At 34.1% G+C, this 17,601-nt stretch overlaps 1 protein-coding gene across 1 annotated transcript in view; it reads left to right on the forward strand.

Annotated features, from left to right (window-relative positions):
• Nucleotides 1–17,601, forward strand: part of LOC149775142 (transducin beta-like protein 2) — a 40,403-nt gene that overhangs the window by 1,076 nt on the left and 21,726 nt on the right. Inside the window, exons 2-6 of the mRNA XM_089943317.1 lie at nucleotides 229–423; nucleotides 3,419–3,470; nucleotides 9,114–9,176; nucleotides 11,753–11,861; nucleotides 14,961–15,060. Coding sequence (XP_089799443.1) covers nucleotides 229–423; nucleotides 3,419–3,470; nucleotides 9,114–9,176; nucleotides 11,753–11,861; nucleotides 14,961–15,060 — 519 coding nt within the window. The remainder of the gene's footprint in view (nucleotides 1–228; nucleotides 424–3,418; nucleotides 3,471–9,113; nucleotides 9,177–11,752; nucleotides 11,862–14,960; nucleotides 15,061–17,601) is intronic.

The following is a 17,601-nucleotide window of genomic DNA, read 5'->3' on the forward strand; positions in this document are numbered from 1 at the left end:
GGAAAAAAAATTGACCTGCCCTGCTTTACTAATTTTGTATAAATTGGGTGTGTGTACTCTTCAAAGAATATGTAAGATACATTGTATTTCAGTAGCTGTTCATACAGTTTGTTAAAACAAATTTGCTTTTGAGGTACACACACCCCACCCACCCCCCACCCCGTCCAGTTACTTTCTGTAGAATTAAATACTGGAGCTTACAGATGTAGCCATGTATTTATTTTTCAGAAACTGAAGAAAAGGAAGAAAAGATAACACTGTTAGAAAAAACTTCTAAGAAGACACGTTCAGCACAGAGACCACGCAAAACCCAGGCGTCATTTTCTCATCCATTGCTTGCCAGTTCCTTAAAAGGTCATAGTAGCCCCATTTTAAGCTTTGACCTGAGTCCTAATGGAAAATATGTCATCACAGTGGCTGAAGGTTTGTATGATACATTTAACTGCATAGTTTGTAAAATGTAAAAATAAATTCATTGTTTATTACTGTTATTAAAATGTTACAGAATAGATTTGATTATAGTAAGACAATTTCAAATGGATTGAAGAGGATTGAAGTCAAGATGAGTTTTCTTATGCTTAGTAGCTATGGGCAATAATTGGATTTCTTCACAAAAAGAATTTGTTTTCAGGTTTTGTTTTTGGAAAATTTGGGACTTTGTGGTTTACGCTCCTCCCTTCCCACCTTTTGTGTGTTTGTGTGTGTGTACATGTGGAACATTGATCACAAAACTGGTCATCAACTGCTGGCTTCAGTTTTAGATACCATCAGAGATGAGCTGTAGCTGTATGCAGTAGCTATAGAATTTTGAATTACAGTAGTCCCCCTCTTGAATGGCCCCCCTGACCAGCAGCCACATGCTCCTTACGGCCAGAATCCGTTGGCACCGACAAGTTTGTGTTCAAGAGTACCCCTCATGAAAGGCCACCCGGCTAACGCAACCAGTGGCCAGCATATTAGTGCAATAATATGAAATTTACACCTCACAAGCAGCTGCGTTTTATTTTAATATGTAACCAGAACCAGTATTTTATTCATACCGTGTGTTAAGTAATCCGATTTCTGTTTCCCGATGTCAGGATCCACGTTTATTCCATAAAGCCAAGAAAGTCTGAAATTTTAATCCATACAAAAGGGTAAGTACATGTAATCCAATTAGCCTTACTACTGTGTTATCATAAGATGTCCGGTTTAGTCACTATGGTAATTGTTAAGATTACAAATATTGAACAGTAGTAACAGCTGTGAAATGGCAGCATCGATGTACAATACACATGTCAGCAGGAAAATGGTTTGATAGCCTTTATAGCTTCCGTTAGTAAGATGTTGAGCTTGTTCACTTTTATAATTAGTGGCTATTACTTAATTGACAATAATTGTCAAGATTACAAATCATAATGGCCACGAGGTCAGATCTGCGTGATGTTAATGGTACATATCGAAGCCGTTTTGGCTTCCCTCACTTAGTGTAAAGAAATGTGTAAAAACAATAGGGTACCAGACTGCAACTAACGAATCACATGACAAGATCACTTTCTTTAAAAGCATACAGCATTTTGTTTAGATGCATAAAAAAATTGTTTTACCAGTATTGTAGTTGGCAATATGAATAACTTGCTACATAAAGAGCAACATGTCATCGAGGAAAAGAACAATTCTCAGTTTAAAAGAGAAAGTGAAAGTAATTCAACTGACCGAAAAGGTGGGGGGTTGAGAATCCTTGCAGAAAACATGTCGGTAAGACTCCGATAAACAATATTGTGAAAGGAAAGGAAGATTGTTTGAGCCAAGAGATGTTTGTGTACTGATTTGAATGACAAGGTTTTTTATTGGTTTTGCACTGCGCATGCTAATAAAATTCCACTCACCGGCCGAATGATCCAAGAAAATTCAACAATTTTGTCAGTTGAAATGGGATATGACATCTTTACAGATTTCAAGTCCAACACAATATTAAGTGTTCTGTCCTTAGTGGAGAATTAGCTGATGTTAATAATGAAGTTTTTGAAGATTGGAACAAAAGACTAAACGATATGATAGCAAGGATATTTTTAATTGTAACAAGACTGGTTTGTTTTTTAGACTTTCCAACAAAGTGATAGATAATGTGATCTGTAACATAATCATAAAAACAGTTTTAAAACTATCAATGGTTATTCATAACATTCTTTTGAAAATGATGAAACAGTTTGTTTTACATTTATTTCACAACATGCATGTGATGTTTTAATGAATATATTAAATGTTTTAGAATTAAATGTACTTGTGACTTTCTTCATATGTATTTACTATTCACATTTGTCATCCCCTTCTAGAAAGGCCACCCTCATTATAAGGCTACTTCCCTGCTGCAATAGGAGTGGCCTTATAAGAGGGGGACTACTGTACTTGAAAAAAGGGGGTAGTAGTAGTACTGGGGAGAAGTTTGGAAGGTTGTTTGCTTCTTCATATAATATTTGACCCAGTCATGTCAACATCATGAAATAACAGCCCTCCCTGAAAGATGGAGAAGAAGAAAGAAGTTTTAAATAAAGGGAAGTAACTCTAACAGATTATCTCACCTCCCCCCATAGGTGGCTATCCATATCCCTATCTCAAATGGTTACATTTTAAGCTTTTGCTAAAAAGCTGTTAGCCAGTGAAATTATTCATACTTTTTAGGCCAACCAGCAAAGTTTTTCATTGGATTAGTAAATCAAAAGGTTGATATACCTGGTACATACATTTGTAATGTTTTTAAATTACCTCACCTTGCCCCATTTTATACAGTGTTCTTTCCCTCATATTGATGAAATGACCTAAGTTTATCAATTCACAATGTATGGTATCTAAGTGACAAAGTATACTTTAATTGAAAGAACACTGAAAATTCATAAACTTGAGCCATTATTTATGTAGAGGTGGAGCTTGGGCTCTGTAAGAAATACTTGGAACATACTGTCTTTGAAAGCTCGTCAAAGGATCGCCACTGTTGCATGGTATAATCAAAGGGACTCAACATGGCATTGAACAGGAATCAGATTCTTGGCACAATAAAATGGGAAAACAAATAAAGAGTGTTGCTTTTATATGTTAAAGGATTAAGATTGTATTTGTCTAATTATCAACTCTATCAAAACACCGAAAGTTTGCCTTTTCAAGCTAAGGGAGTAGGTCAGATTTTTAAAAAAAATTGTATGTATCGCTTATAAGATGCCCCCTACTCTGCATTGATAACATTTTTGGTTAAAAAAATGTTGACTTATAAGTGAGTATGTATGGTAGATTTTGTAGTTGAGACATTCTTGTAAATCAGATTATTCTGTCTTTATAATGTCACACTTAAAACACCTAATTTTTAGTTTCAGTTTTTAGACCTAGCAACTGGAGATTTGTCTTAACCAAATCTGTTAATTTTCATCCTAATGTCTGTTTTCAGACAGGTCTATCATGTTGTGGAACACAAAAGACTTTGGTCAGAAGGAGCACAAGTAAGTACTGTCTCCCTCCCCTTATCTTATCTTGTATTATACTGCCACCCCATCAGCGATAAATAGGTGGTAAAAGGGATGCCCTCCCATGATGGGAATCAAATGGTACAACTAGACTGTTTTGTTGTTTGTTATTGTGGACTCTGATCAAGGGGGTTGCCATTCTTGAGAGTGATACTCTCCAGTGAGACTGCTGTATCGGTAATTTCACTAATATGCAAGTCTTAAAATTTTTAAAAATAACTTACATTCCTAAAATGTATCACATAAATTGGTGTTTGCTGCAGAATTTCAAAAAATGGAAGTCAAGGGTCACAAGTTGCCAAGAATTTGGTATCAATCATACCAAAAATTGTCAGGCAACTTTGAAAGGAGCAGATTCAGGAAGTAGGAAATTACAAAAAAGTTCTTTAAATGTTTAAGGTGCCGCTAAAGGCTCTCTTTGAAGGACCAAACAAATGCCCATTTGTTATTGCTGCGGAAACATCAAATAATTGTTGAACATTGAAACAGACTTTTTTCTTTGCTTGGTATATATTGGTGCTTTAAAGGTAATCAGTTTTCTTTGAAGTTGCAGGAAAACTATATTTTTCTGTTACATTTTTTAAAAATTGCTGTCCTCTGGTCAACTGTAGTCATTTCCTGTTCTCATGTTCAGAAGTGGTCAATTGTAGCTAGTCAGTTGCATGGCTATTTTGATTATATTACAGCATACAGTACCAAGGCCAGAAACTAGCGTAAGCGGATTATGATATAACAGTGCACTGTTGGGGTGGTTTGTCAATATAAAACAAGGATATGTTTATGTAACAATAGATTCCAGTGCATTTTTATATCCAAGTTTGCAGGGACCTGTCATGGTGCCTTTGAATTTCTTGACTCCAAAGCCAAGACTGTATATAGTTTATATCAGCCAAAAATGTTGCCACCAAAAACATCTCCAGATGGTATATTTTGTCGCTTATTAGGGGGAAAAAAATTACAATATGTGATATTGGCGAAGCCCAGTGCGATCCCTGTTATTGTGTTTGTTTCTGATTGTAGCCATAAAAATATTTGCATGCAACCTTGAAATAATGGCACGTCGAGAATTGGACTAAATGCCATGTGCAAATTTGGATAAGTATTTTGGGATTAAACAGAAAACTGATGAAGATTTTAGTGAGATTCAGAACTCTGCTAAAGTTGCTAGAACTGATAGTTAAGATGGGACAGTAGCCAAGTGTAAGAAAGTGTGTGATGCCTAGCTTAGTGTTTGGAATAAAAGCTTTCCTTGAATTTACAAAATTTGTTCTGATTGACAAACAAGAGCTATATGTCAGTGGTGTAAAGAATGTGGAAAATTAAAATCAATGGCAACTACTGGTTCTTCTAATCTGCAAAGTTCCACATTTTCTAGGCATGAGATATCTTGAGACCACCTACTTGCTAGGTAGTCATAAAATCATTGAACTGCACACTGACAGAAGCCTGTACAACTCTACTTCAAGAGTTCAGAGGTTTGATTTTGCAGTCCTAGCTGTGATTGTGTTGGTGTCACCACTGACATCTATGGCATGCAACAGAGGCTTCAGTGTGCAGAACAAAATAAAGACTAAGGGAAGGTCCAGAATAAAACATGAGACCTTAACACAAATGATGCAAGTCAAAGAAGAGGGACCTAATGTGGAGGAATACGATCCAAGGCCAAGGATCAGAAAATTTTGTGAAATGTGACATAGACGTAGACAAAAGTGAACTATATTTTAGTTAAAGATATGATATTTGTACATGATATAAATTTTAATATCTAGGTTTTTTTTTTTATAGAATAATAAATTATTACAAATAAATAAAACTGACAATGTTTTGTGTCTGTTTATTCCTGGCATTTTAATGGACATTTTGCCACTTCAACATGTTTCTGGAAAGGGACTGCAACTTTTCCTGGTGGGACTCTGATTTTTACCAAGTTAGGAGTCCTGGACTCCTAGATTTGAAATCCTAGTGAGACCTCTGCATCATTTCTACAGGCATTAATGTTTTTTCTGACAAATCTTGTATTAAAAGTTTACCAAAACATTTATTGAAGAAAAACAAGTAAAAAGGAATCATAGCATTTGACCACACATTTAAAGCAACACAAGATTTAACTAATATTCAAATCAAATCCAGCATGCCTGAGAAATAGGAAAATAGCAAAACATAGTGATCACTTTAGTTAAAACACAGTTTAGTAAGGATACAAATTCATGATGTCTGTATTAGAATAGAAATCCCTATTACAAAATCTATGTTCATGGACATTAAATTAGTAGGTATTAAGGGTCTGATCAATGACATGTACAGTAAACTAGTAGGTATTAAGGGTCTGATCAATGACATCTACAATAAATTAGTAGGTATTAAGGGTCTGATCAATAACATCTACAATAAATTAGTACATATTAAGGGTCTGATAAATAACATATACAATAAATTAGTTTGTATTAAGGGTCTGATCAATGACATGTACAATAAATTAGTAGGTATTAAGGGTCAGATCAATAACATCTACAATAAATTAGTAGGTATTAAGCGTCTGATCAATGACATGTACAATAAATTAGTAGGTATTAAGGTTCTGATCAATGACATCAACAATAAATTAGTAGGTATTAAGGGTCTGATCAATAACATCTACAATAAATTAGTAGGTATTAAGGTTCTGATCAATGACATCTACAATAAATTAGTAGGTATTAAGGGTCTGATCAATAACATCTACAATAAATTAGTAGGTATTAAGCGTCTGATCAATGACATGTACAATAAATTAGTAGGTATTAAGGGTCAGATCAATAACATCTACAATAAATTAGTAGGTATTAAGGTTCTGATCAATGACATCTACAATAAATTAGTAGGTATTAAGGGTCTGATCAATAACATCTACAATAAATTAGTAGGTATTAAGGTTCTGATCAATGACATCAACAATAAACTAGTAGGTATTAAGGGTCTGATCAATGACATCTACAATAAATTAGTAGGTATTAATTGTCTGATCAATGACATGTACAATAAATTAATAGGTATTAAGGTTCTGATCAATGACATGTACAATAAATTAGTAGGTATTAAGGGTCTGATCAATAACATCTACAATAAATTAGTAGGTATTAAGGTTCTGATCAATGACATCTACAATAAATTAGTAGGTATTAAGGTTCTGATCAATGACATCTACAATAAATTAGTAGGTATTAAGGGTCTGATCAATGACATGTACAATAAATTAGTAGGTATTAAGGGTCAGATCAATAACATCTACAATAAATTAGTAGGTATTAAGGTTCTGATCAATGACATCAACAATAAACTAGTAGGTATTAATTGTCTGATCAATGACATCTACAATAAATTAGTAGGTATTAAGGGTCTGATCAATGACATGTACAGTAAATTAGTAGGTATTAAGGGTCTGATCAATGACATCTACAGTAAATTAGTAGGTATTACGGGTCTGATCAATGACATCTGCAGTAAATTATGTTGTTGTTGTTGTGGGGTTTAACGCCATTTTTCAGCACGATAGGCTATACATGGCGACCAGTATTAATGGTGGAGGAAGAACCCGGAAAACCCCGGAAAGAACCACCGACCCACGAGAAGCTACTGGCAAGCTTTCTCACATGCCCACATTGGCTGAATCTTAGACTCAAACCGCCGCAGACAGAGGTGAGATGGCAGTGATCCGTAACGAAGAGTGCTTTAGACCACTCGGCCAGTAAATTATGTATTAAGGGTCTGATCAATGACATCTACAATAAATTAGTAGGTATTAAGGGTCAGATCAATGACATCTACAATAAATTAGTAGGTATTAAGGGTCTGATCAATAACATCTACAATAAATTAGTAGGTATTAAGGGTTTGATCAGTGACATTACAATAAATTAGTAGGTATTAAGGTTCTGATCAATGACATCTACAATAAATTAGTTTGTATTAAGGGTCTGATCAATGACATTTACAATAAATTAGTAGGTAGTAAGGTTCTGATCAATGACATATACAATAAATTAGTTTGTATTAAGGGTCTGATCAATGACATTTACAATAAATTAGTTTGTATTAAGGGTCTGATCAATGACATTTACAATAAATTAGTAGGTAGTAAGGTTCTGATCAATGACATCTACAATAAATTAGTAGGTATTAATTGTCTGATCAATGACATATACAATAAATTAGTAGGTATTAAGGGTCTGATCAATGACATTTACATTAAATTAGTAGGTATTAAGGTTCTGATCAATGACATCTACAATAAATTAGTAGGTACTAAGGGTCTGATCAATAACATCTACAATAAATTATGTATTAAGGGTCTGATCAATGACATGTACAATAAATTAGTAGGTATTAAGGGTCTGATCAATGACATATACAATAAATTAGTTTGTATTAAGGGTCTGATCAATGACATGTACAATAAATTAGTAGGTATTAAGGGTCTGATCAATAACATCTACAATAAATTAGTAGGTATTAAGGGTCTGATCAATAACATCTACAATAAATTAGTAGGTATTAAGGGTCTGATCAATGACATGTACAATAAATTAGTAGGTATTAAGGGTCTGATCAATGACATTTACATTAAATTAGTAGGTATTAAGGTTCTGATCAATGACATCTACAATAAATTATGTATTACGGTTCTGATCAATGACATCTACAATAAATTAGTAGGTATTAAGGGTCTGATCAATGACATCTACAATAAATTAGTAGGTATTAAGGGTCTGATCAATGACATCTACAATAAATTAGTTTGTATTAAGGGTCTGATCAATGACATCTACAATAAATTAGTAAGTATTAAGAGTCTGATCAATGACATGTACAATAAATTAGTAGGTATTAAGGGTCTGATCAACGACATCTGCAAATAATAAGCCACCAAGAAAATTTTTGATTTCACAGTATCAGAGACATACATGGCTGACAGACAAATAAAGGACATTTAAATCGCTTCTGTCCCCAACTCAGTATTGAAATCACTTCTACCTCCCACTTAACAATAGCCAGAAATTATTGAAAAAATAATGCTTCTGTATGGGGCAGTGTTTTTCGATTAAAACAAATCTGACAGTGGATTATAATTTTTTTTGTAATTGCTTCTGTTATGTGTTGCTTGAATTTGAAAGTGCCTTTCCCCCAGGGGTTATATGTTTTACTGGAACAGCCCTTATTTTGTACCGCTCAGGTGGCCTAGTGGTTAGAACGTCTGCCTCAGATGCAGGACATCACGAGTTAGAACCCTGGCAGAGTCATACCAAAGACTTACAAAAATGGTACTAACAGCTGCCTCGCTTGGCGCTCACCACTAAGAGGTTAGTGTTAGGACTGGTCGGCCTGGTGTCAGGATAATGTGACTGGGTGGGACATCATGCTACATGTCTGCAGCATGATGCCCCAGTGCTAGACATCACTATAAACTCACGCTGCAGACATCGTAGCGATATGACTGAAAAATTGTTAAAGCTACGTTAAAAATCCTAATCACACTGACACACACACACACACATTCACATTCATCTTATTATGTGAGCAATTGTTTCGTACTGTTTTCATATTAATATCAGCGGTACATAACAGCCTTTTTCTTTTGCCCAGGTTTATCAGAGCTAATGTGGAATTGGACCATGCTACAAAAGTCAAGTTCACTCCTGACTCCAAGTAAGTGTCAGAGAAAAGGTATTCAGAGATTATGCAGGAAAATACAATTTTTCATTGTCTAATGCTGCGAATGTTACAAAGTAATATCTGCAAATTTTTATTTTTATTATATAATCACTTTCTAATCATGATATTAGCAGTGCATAGTATTACGAGTATACCTGTTTACTGCAGAATTTTTGGGTAGTGTGTACCACAGTACTTTTTTACTATACCAATACATCAGTAGTTTTCATTTGTAAGAAATATGTACATTCCTAAGGAATCCTGTTACTACTTTAATCATGTTAACAGTGTATTTTCATTATTCATACTACATGTCTGCGGCATGATGCCCCAGTGCTAGACATCACTATAAACTGTCACACTGCAGACATCATAGTGATATGACTGAAATGTTTTTAAAACTACGTTAAAAATTCAAATGATTATTCATGCAAAAAAAAGTTTTTAAAAATTACCTTTTTTGTACAAAAAGGTTGCATGTGTCATGTTAATGGTGAATATTACAAATATAATTGCATTGATTATGCTTTAACTGCATGTTTACGCTTGTCATGTATGCTAATGTGGTGGCCAAATGGAATGTTGTGAAACATGATCAGGCCAAATTGAACTTTTGGAATAATTTAACATTAAAAACAAACTAAAAAATCAAATAAAGAAAGCCATAACTCATGTTTTAATTATTTCCTAGCATATGTGAATCTAATAAGTATATGTATTTCTTTGTAAGACTGCAAACCATCCTTTGGTTTTCAGGTGTAATCTTAATTGTCTAATGTCAGTACAATGTCTTTGACAGTATCAACTATGGTGTAATCTTAATTGTCTAATGTCAGTACAGTGTCTTTGACAGTATCAGCTATGGTGTAATCTTAATTGTCTAATGTCAGAACAGTGTCTTTGACAGTATCAGCTATGGTGTAATCTTAATTGTCTAATGTCAGTACAGTGTCTTTGACAGTATCAGCTATGGTGTAATCTTAATTGTCTAATGTCAGTACAATGTCTCTGACAGTATCAGCTATGGTGTAATCTTAATTGCACAGAAACCTGGTTTGATGATCACTATTGTCACTCTGTAGCCATGTTGCCTGGGCAATATTGATTGGTACTGTATACAACCATGTCTGGTCATATGCATGGAAAATTAAATTGCTAAACATGCCTGGGCTACATATGGACTAAAAAACTCGTGGGGGGTAGATGCTATGAACGAGTATCAGGGACCCAGAGGGGCCTCAAAAGCCCAAACAGGCAATTTATTACTTCAGGAGATAGCTACTGCAGCTTGAATGTTATCTCACTTTGTCTTTATAATGTTACGTGTTTAGGTTTGAATAAACAGTAACACAAGAAAGAGCGAAAACAACAAGCTTTGAAAATTTTAACAAATAATTTTTTCCCTGGAAAAATACTGTAAAAATGAAAAAGTAAGAACTTATGGTTTTAAGAATCAAATCCAAGAATAATCCATGAATAACATTTTAGAAGTACTAATAATGAAATATTCTAATGAATTCAAGTTCGAGTCCCGACGAAGAATTCATGATGGAAGGCGATGACATATGCTGTATCCTGTACAGTGCTATCATCTACAGTTCCTTGTAGAAACACAAGAAATAACACTCTGGTGTTGGAAATCTGAATAAATTTTGTAAGAAATGTCTTTGTTCAAGAATTCTGTATGAAAACAAATATTTCTAGGAAAAAAGAATTAATCCTTTTGAATCCAAATAGTTCAAATAAACATTAAAATAACTCCAAACTGACACAACAAAAGAACACCTTGACATCAAGTGTTTTAAGCCCAGACTGAGATTATTTCTCTAAAACAATGGTTATACATTAATTTTGTGACACAGAGTAGGTACCCCTATGAGGGTCAGCTGATCATGTTTACATCACGTATTCTCAACATGGCCCTGACAAAAACCAATCATTTTACTCTAAGAATAAAAAAAAAGTTGTTTACTTCACAACAACTATTTACAAGCCTAGGGTCATGTATCCAATACAGCCTCGATCTCACCCTTATTATTCCTACAATAAAAATAAATTTGAAAAAAGAACTTCACATGGCTGTTACTAATTTTGAATTAAGGTTGGGAACTAGGTCAGCTTTAATTTCTTTCTTCAAATTTTTTAATTCAAATGATTATTTCTCTGTAGATACAAAAGTGCTCTGATAAAATTCTTGGTTGAAGACATTCACTGGAATTTGTACTGAATTCAAATCTGGAATTATATTACTGTGATTCAACAAAAGACCATTGACATATAGTATAAACTATAACAGACACATTGTCACCTTCAATTTTTGGATTTCATTGGGACTTGTACTTAACTTTATTCAGGACTTAAAATTATTAGGACTTGTATCTGTAATTCTTGGTATATTTTGGGAATTAATTCTCAATGCCATAAGTTATTTTTCCTCATTTTCACTTTGTATTTTAGGAAAATAAATTATTTGTTAAATTTTACAAAGCTTGTTGTCTTTCACTCTTTTCTGTTACTTATTTTGAGAGCATAGATTCATACCAATTGTAACACTTGACATATATTTACAGAGCTTTCATCGTAAGTTTGGCCAATTTGAATACCATCAGAGTCTTCCGAATCGGAAAGAAGGAAGATGGTAGCCTAGGCAATATCACAGCTGCCCAAGACTTTCCTAAGGTAAATACACAACATCTAAAAATGTATTTTGTAATACAGAAGACAGACTTGCATATCTTAAAATTGGAATTTATAACATCTATTATTCATCGAGCGCTCAGGGGTTAAATTGCATGTAATTATGTTGCTGGTGTCAAAAAACTGATCCTTGTAATTTTGGGATTACTGTCCACAAAACTGACCATTGCAATTGTGGGGCCAGTACACTGTATAAAAATATTACATTATTTTTTAGTTCCATGTAGCGAATTTGTTGTATGACTTTGGTTTTGCAAAAGATGAAAACCTGAAAATAGGTTTATATAAAAAAAATGACTGACAGTATAAAATAAACTTGTGTACCTTTACTACCAGTCAACCAATAAACCACCACAGAGTAATAATTTACCCTTGATTATCACGAAATGAATGGAGTTTCACTCAAAGTTTCATTCATATATATATATTTCGTTGGAATCTCATAGACTGAAATGTTTTTGCAGACAAATAATCATTAAATTGACATAAAAGCTGACTGACAGCTACAACTGCTGCATTGAAACCGTTTCCCATTGCTGATTGAACAGAAAAAAGACAAGACTTTTATATTCAGAATATGAAAGCTGTCAACGGTGGAAAAAATAGGGCTGGAGAAGATGCCAGCTTGTGAAAAGGTGGAGTCAGTTTTGTTTTCTCTGCATTATCGAGCAAAACGACCTGAATAGCTCCAAAGCATGGACTCGGTGCTTAGAATTATGATATCATCCCTGGTTATGGAATATCTTGTTTTAAAATATTTGTTTGGTCATACATGTACATGTACAGTTGTATGTTTCTGTAGGTTATTTCATTTCTACACATCTGACAGTAAAATGTTCATTCATGGATTTGTGGTTGAATATTTTAAAATCCATTCTCAAATTATTTTTTTGCAGCTAAAGCAACTGGAAACATCATCTTGGTTTGTTTCCTTTCTAAAATAGATTTTAAAATGCTCTTTCTCCTAATTTTTTAGGCATTTTAAAACACTATTTGGATTATATTCAAAATAAGATGAGCGCTAAACTGCAATTTTTGTTTACAGTTAAATGCTTTTGATAACTCTTAATTCATCAATCGATATCAGCCAAAGCATGAGCATGCGAGATAGCAAGGGAGATTCAAATTTTGGTTAACAGTCAAGGAGAAAAACGATTGAAGTACTTGCAACATTAATTGATACGTGAGAATTATAACCTGTTCATCAGAGGGAGTTAATTAAAGGCAGTAATTGATGACCAGTATTTAATTAGGATCAATTTGACATGAAGTTTTCACAAATTTATGTATCAGTAAAGTAGAAGTGCCTCTCATTAAGACCACTCCAGTGACCTAGTGTTTAGAGTGTCTGCCTCGGATGTTGAAGGTCATGGGTTCAATCCCCAGCCGAGTGATACCAAAGACTTATAAAAATTATAGTAACATCTGCCTCACTTGGCGCTCAGCATTAAGAGGTTAGTGGTTAGGTCACATACACACACGCCTCTCGTTAAATGTCAGAACATGTGTATCCATTGCAACCTTCATCACTAGATTTGTATTTATAAACAGTTGGATGTGTGTGTAGGTTAATTTCTTAAGATATCAGTTGTATTGTGTGTGCGTGTGTGTGTGTTTTAGAGTTTTAATGTAGCTTTAACAATTTTTCAGTCATATTGCTACAATGTCTACACTGTGACAGTTTATAGTGATGTCTTGCACTGGGGCATCATGCTACAGACATGTAGCATGATGTCCCACCCAGTCACATTATCCTGACACCAGGCCGACCAGTCCCAACACTAATCTCTTAATGCTGAGTGCCTAGCAAGGCAGCTGTTGGTATTTTTATAAGATCATCAGTATGACTCTGACGAGGTTCAAACCTGCAACCTCCTGCATCTGAGGCGTACGCTCTAACCACTAGACCACCGTAGTGGTCTGATAGCAATTGTAGATGTCACTTCTCTTGATAGAATATGCTAGGCTGCTGAACAAGCACTTAATTAAGTTCACAGAAAAACACTGATGGACATTGTCATGACAGTCATTTGATTCATTTATGATTATATACATGAAGGCATGTCACATTTATATTGATTAAAATTAAAACTAAATATAAAAAAATGAAAACTTGATTTCTCTTGACAGAACCTTGTAATTGGTGTTATTTTTTAGTGTTGCCACCAGTTGGCATTTCCCATCATTTTTAATTATTTATGCATCATCATATGTTATTTATTGGGAAAATGTTTTAGTGAAAAGAGTGTTTTACAAAATAAATTATTTCTTTTTAAAAATGGTAAATGTCATAATGTAGATTTCAAAATACTGCCACTGTTTTGAATGATACAATGAGCGATATAAATGTAGGCTACATTTACCAATTTGATGACAGTTTTTAAATGTTAAGCAAATAGGTGGCAATTGTTTTGTCGTTCCTGTAAGAAATAAAATGTTATCCACGCATGCCTTCATGTTATGTGTTGTTGTTTTTGTTTTGGTCTTAATGCCATTTCTCAGAGCAAGATAGGCCATACATGGTGGTCAGCAAAACTGGTGGTGGAAGAACCCGGGAAAACCCCCAGTAAGAACCACCAACCCATGGGAAGCTACTGGCAAGCATTCTCATGTATCCACTTTTGTTGAGCTCGAGACTCAAACCCACATGGACAGAGCCTTCATGTTATAAATAGGTTAGTGAGTTATCATTGATGCCAAATGAGGGAGTTGTATAAATGCTTATCACTCATCAAAAAGAGGGTTCTATTTGCTATTTTAATCCCCTTTTAGTGTCATTTGTTTCTCATAATGTCTTATTGCAAATGTGTGTCATTCAATTTTCATCTAGTATTGCCTGATTTACAGTAGGCTGAATCAATAATTAAAAGTTTTACAGATTAAAAAAGATGATCTTTTTTGCTTTGTCAGATATGAATATTTAATTGTACATAAATTGTTTTTGTAACTAAGTATCTAGGATAGGACAGGACATGGTGTGTTGCTTCTGATTTTTTTTCTTTTTTTGAATAAATTTTTTCAGAGACTAATATAAATTTTTAGATAATTAACACCAAATTTTTATTTCCCATCCATTTTCAGAAACACAAAGCTGACATTATAAACATTGGTGTTGCTAGTAATGGAAAATTCATCATGACATGTTCTTCTGACACATATTTTATTATATGGTCTATAAAAGGTAAGATTTTGTTTTGTGTTTAGAAGACACCTTTATAGTTTTCTGTTTCTATGCATTACCCTTGTTCATTGGGCTGAAATAAATGTCATCATTTCCAAATTGCCCACTGGACAAATTAAAATAAATTTTACTAGCCCAGCAAGAAAGTCATCTTGCTCAGTCAAACTTTTAACAGCTTCGCTAGCCATGGTTCTGATATGATAACCCTATCTGCACCTTATTGTATTGAGCAGATATTTCTGTGCTTTGGGTCTTTGAATTTCATTGGACCGCATCCAATGAAAATTATGTTGTTCAAATTTGAACACTGTTCCTATGTGATCGAGACAAGGGAAGCACACAACTTGAATGGACTGATAAAAAAGCAATTTTCCACTGTTGGTCCGTGGTAGCACAAATACCGTTCACTCAAATACACCTGTAATAGCTTCCCTCTGGTACATAGTCATGCTTTTGATGTTAAACTTACAAACTATTCTTATATAGGTCAGTTGCCTCCATCATTTTTGGCTGATACAATGCATCATGCTATTGGTTAGTTGGCATTACATACTAAGGGAGGCAACTCATTAAATCCAATAGATGTTGCTGTGACAAAGCATCAGTATATCTGTTCAATCTGCCAAGGTGTAGGGTTGTCATATCAGAACCTTGGCTAGCGAAGATGCCTTTTTGAATGCAACTTTCAATTTATTAAATATACTTTTCAAGGTTTCCTTATTTGAGATTTCAGCTTTACCTGATTTCAGTAAAATATTTTTGTTCTTTGTGGGGTTTAACACCATTTTTATTATTGTAATAGTTGTTGGTTGCTATTTTTTAATCCATTATCTTCTCATTCTTAATTTTCTTTATTTTATTTATACAATGGACATAATTTTCTTTGTGTGCATGTTTTTAAAATGGTAAGACAAAGTCTTGTGAACAAATCCTTAGACATATTCATGAGAATATATTTTTCATTAATTAAAGGAAGTCAGAAAAATTATGATTATCATAGCTTTTGTTTTCTTTCATTGATTCAAGTGTCAAATCTAGCATCAGATGTTTAATGTCCATTTTCAACCATGTGCAGTCTAACGATGTGCAGAATACATTTTGGGTTAACATAAATATTGTTTAATAATGAATTGACCCCATGTTGGGCCTTCCAGTAATAGATTATGCTTCAACCAGATCACTGTCAGTGCCTTGAAATTGGTCATAATGTAAAATAAAATGAAATAAGTGAATATTATTATTGTTTACTATATTATAAATTATAAAATAAATGAAACAGGGGATAGCCATCAGATACTCCAATCCCTTTCATTGGACCTCATGTTCAGATTATAAAATAAACAGGGGATAGCCATCAAATACTCCAATCCCTTTCATTGGACCTCATGTTCAGATTATAAAATAAACAGGGGATAGCCATCAGATAAACCAATCTCTTTCATTGGACCTCATGTTCGGTTTTTAAAATAAATGAAACAGGGGATAGCCATTAGATAATCCAATCCCTTTCATTGGATCTCATGTTCAGATTATAAAATAAATGAAACATGGGATAGCCATCAGATAATCCAATCCCTTTCATTGGACCTCATGTTCAGATTATAAAATAAATGAAACAGGGGATAGCCATCAGATAATCCAATCCCTTTCATTGGACCTCATGTTCAGATTATAAAATAAACAGGGGATAGCCATCAGATACTCCAATCCCTTTCATTTGACCTCATGTTCAGATTATAAAATAAACAGGGGATAGCCATCAGATACTCCAATCCCTTTCATTGGACCTCATGTTCAGACATGCTACCTTGGTGTAAATCATACAAAATTGTATGAATTTATGCACTTGGAATTGAAGAGAACTCTCACAAATTTCATTCAGAGTTGTGCATGTGAAAACATACTCTGCATGGTATAGAATTTTTATTTAATTTAAATAAACTGAATAAATAAGAATTGTTTTACATTTAGAAAGGTATAATTATTTCATCAAAATACTACTGTTCATTCCACATTTTCAAATGTAGCTTATTACAAATGATGCTGGGAAATCCCACAAATAATTTATTTACAACAGAAATGTGTGTCCTGGAGGTGTTCTTCAGTGTTTGTCCTTTTGTGTCATGTGCACATGTGGTCCATTTCTCCTTTGAATATGGGAAATCAAAGTACTGAGAGTACTGATATTTTGAACATTCACTTTGGTTAGCCTGGTGGGCAACACTGTTACATCTGGAGAATGGAGGTAGCTGCTGCATCTCCACTGTCTCCACCATCTCTAGAGTTACTGGTGTGATGTTTGGTGCAGCAAGCAATAACAAAGCTGATTAGTTCGGGCCAATTCTTTCTGTCCTTCCGTCTTTCTTTGTTTTAGTCAAGAAGTTAGATATTTTGGGTGAGATTCCAACCAATTCTAGGCAGCCCAGGTGGCATAAGTCACCCTGTATGTCCCAGCATGGCCTTTGAACCCTAAGTCTATGTACATGGTGTTTATAAATGACTTAATTGATCTGTGTAGTCTAGCCACATCCAGTTTTGATG

This window comes from Sinohyriopsis cumingii, chromosome 19, assembly GCF_028554795.1.
Source record: "Sinohyriopsis cumingii isolate HCF-2022 chromosome 19, ASM2855479v2, whole genome shotgun sequence".
NCBI classification, from domain to species: Eukaryota; Metazoa; Mollusca; class Bivalvia; order Unionida; family Unionidae; genus Sinohyriopsis; species Sinohyriopsis cumingii.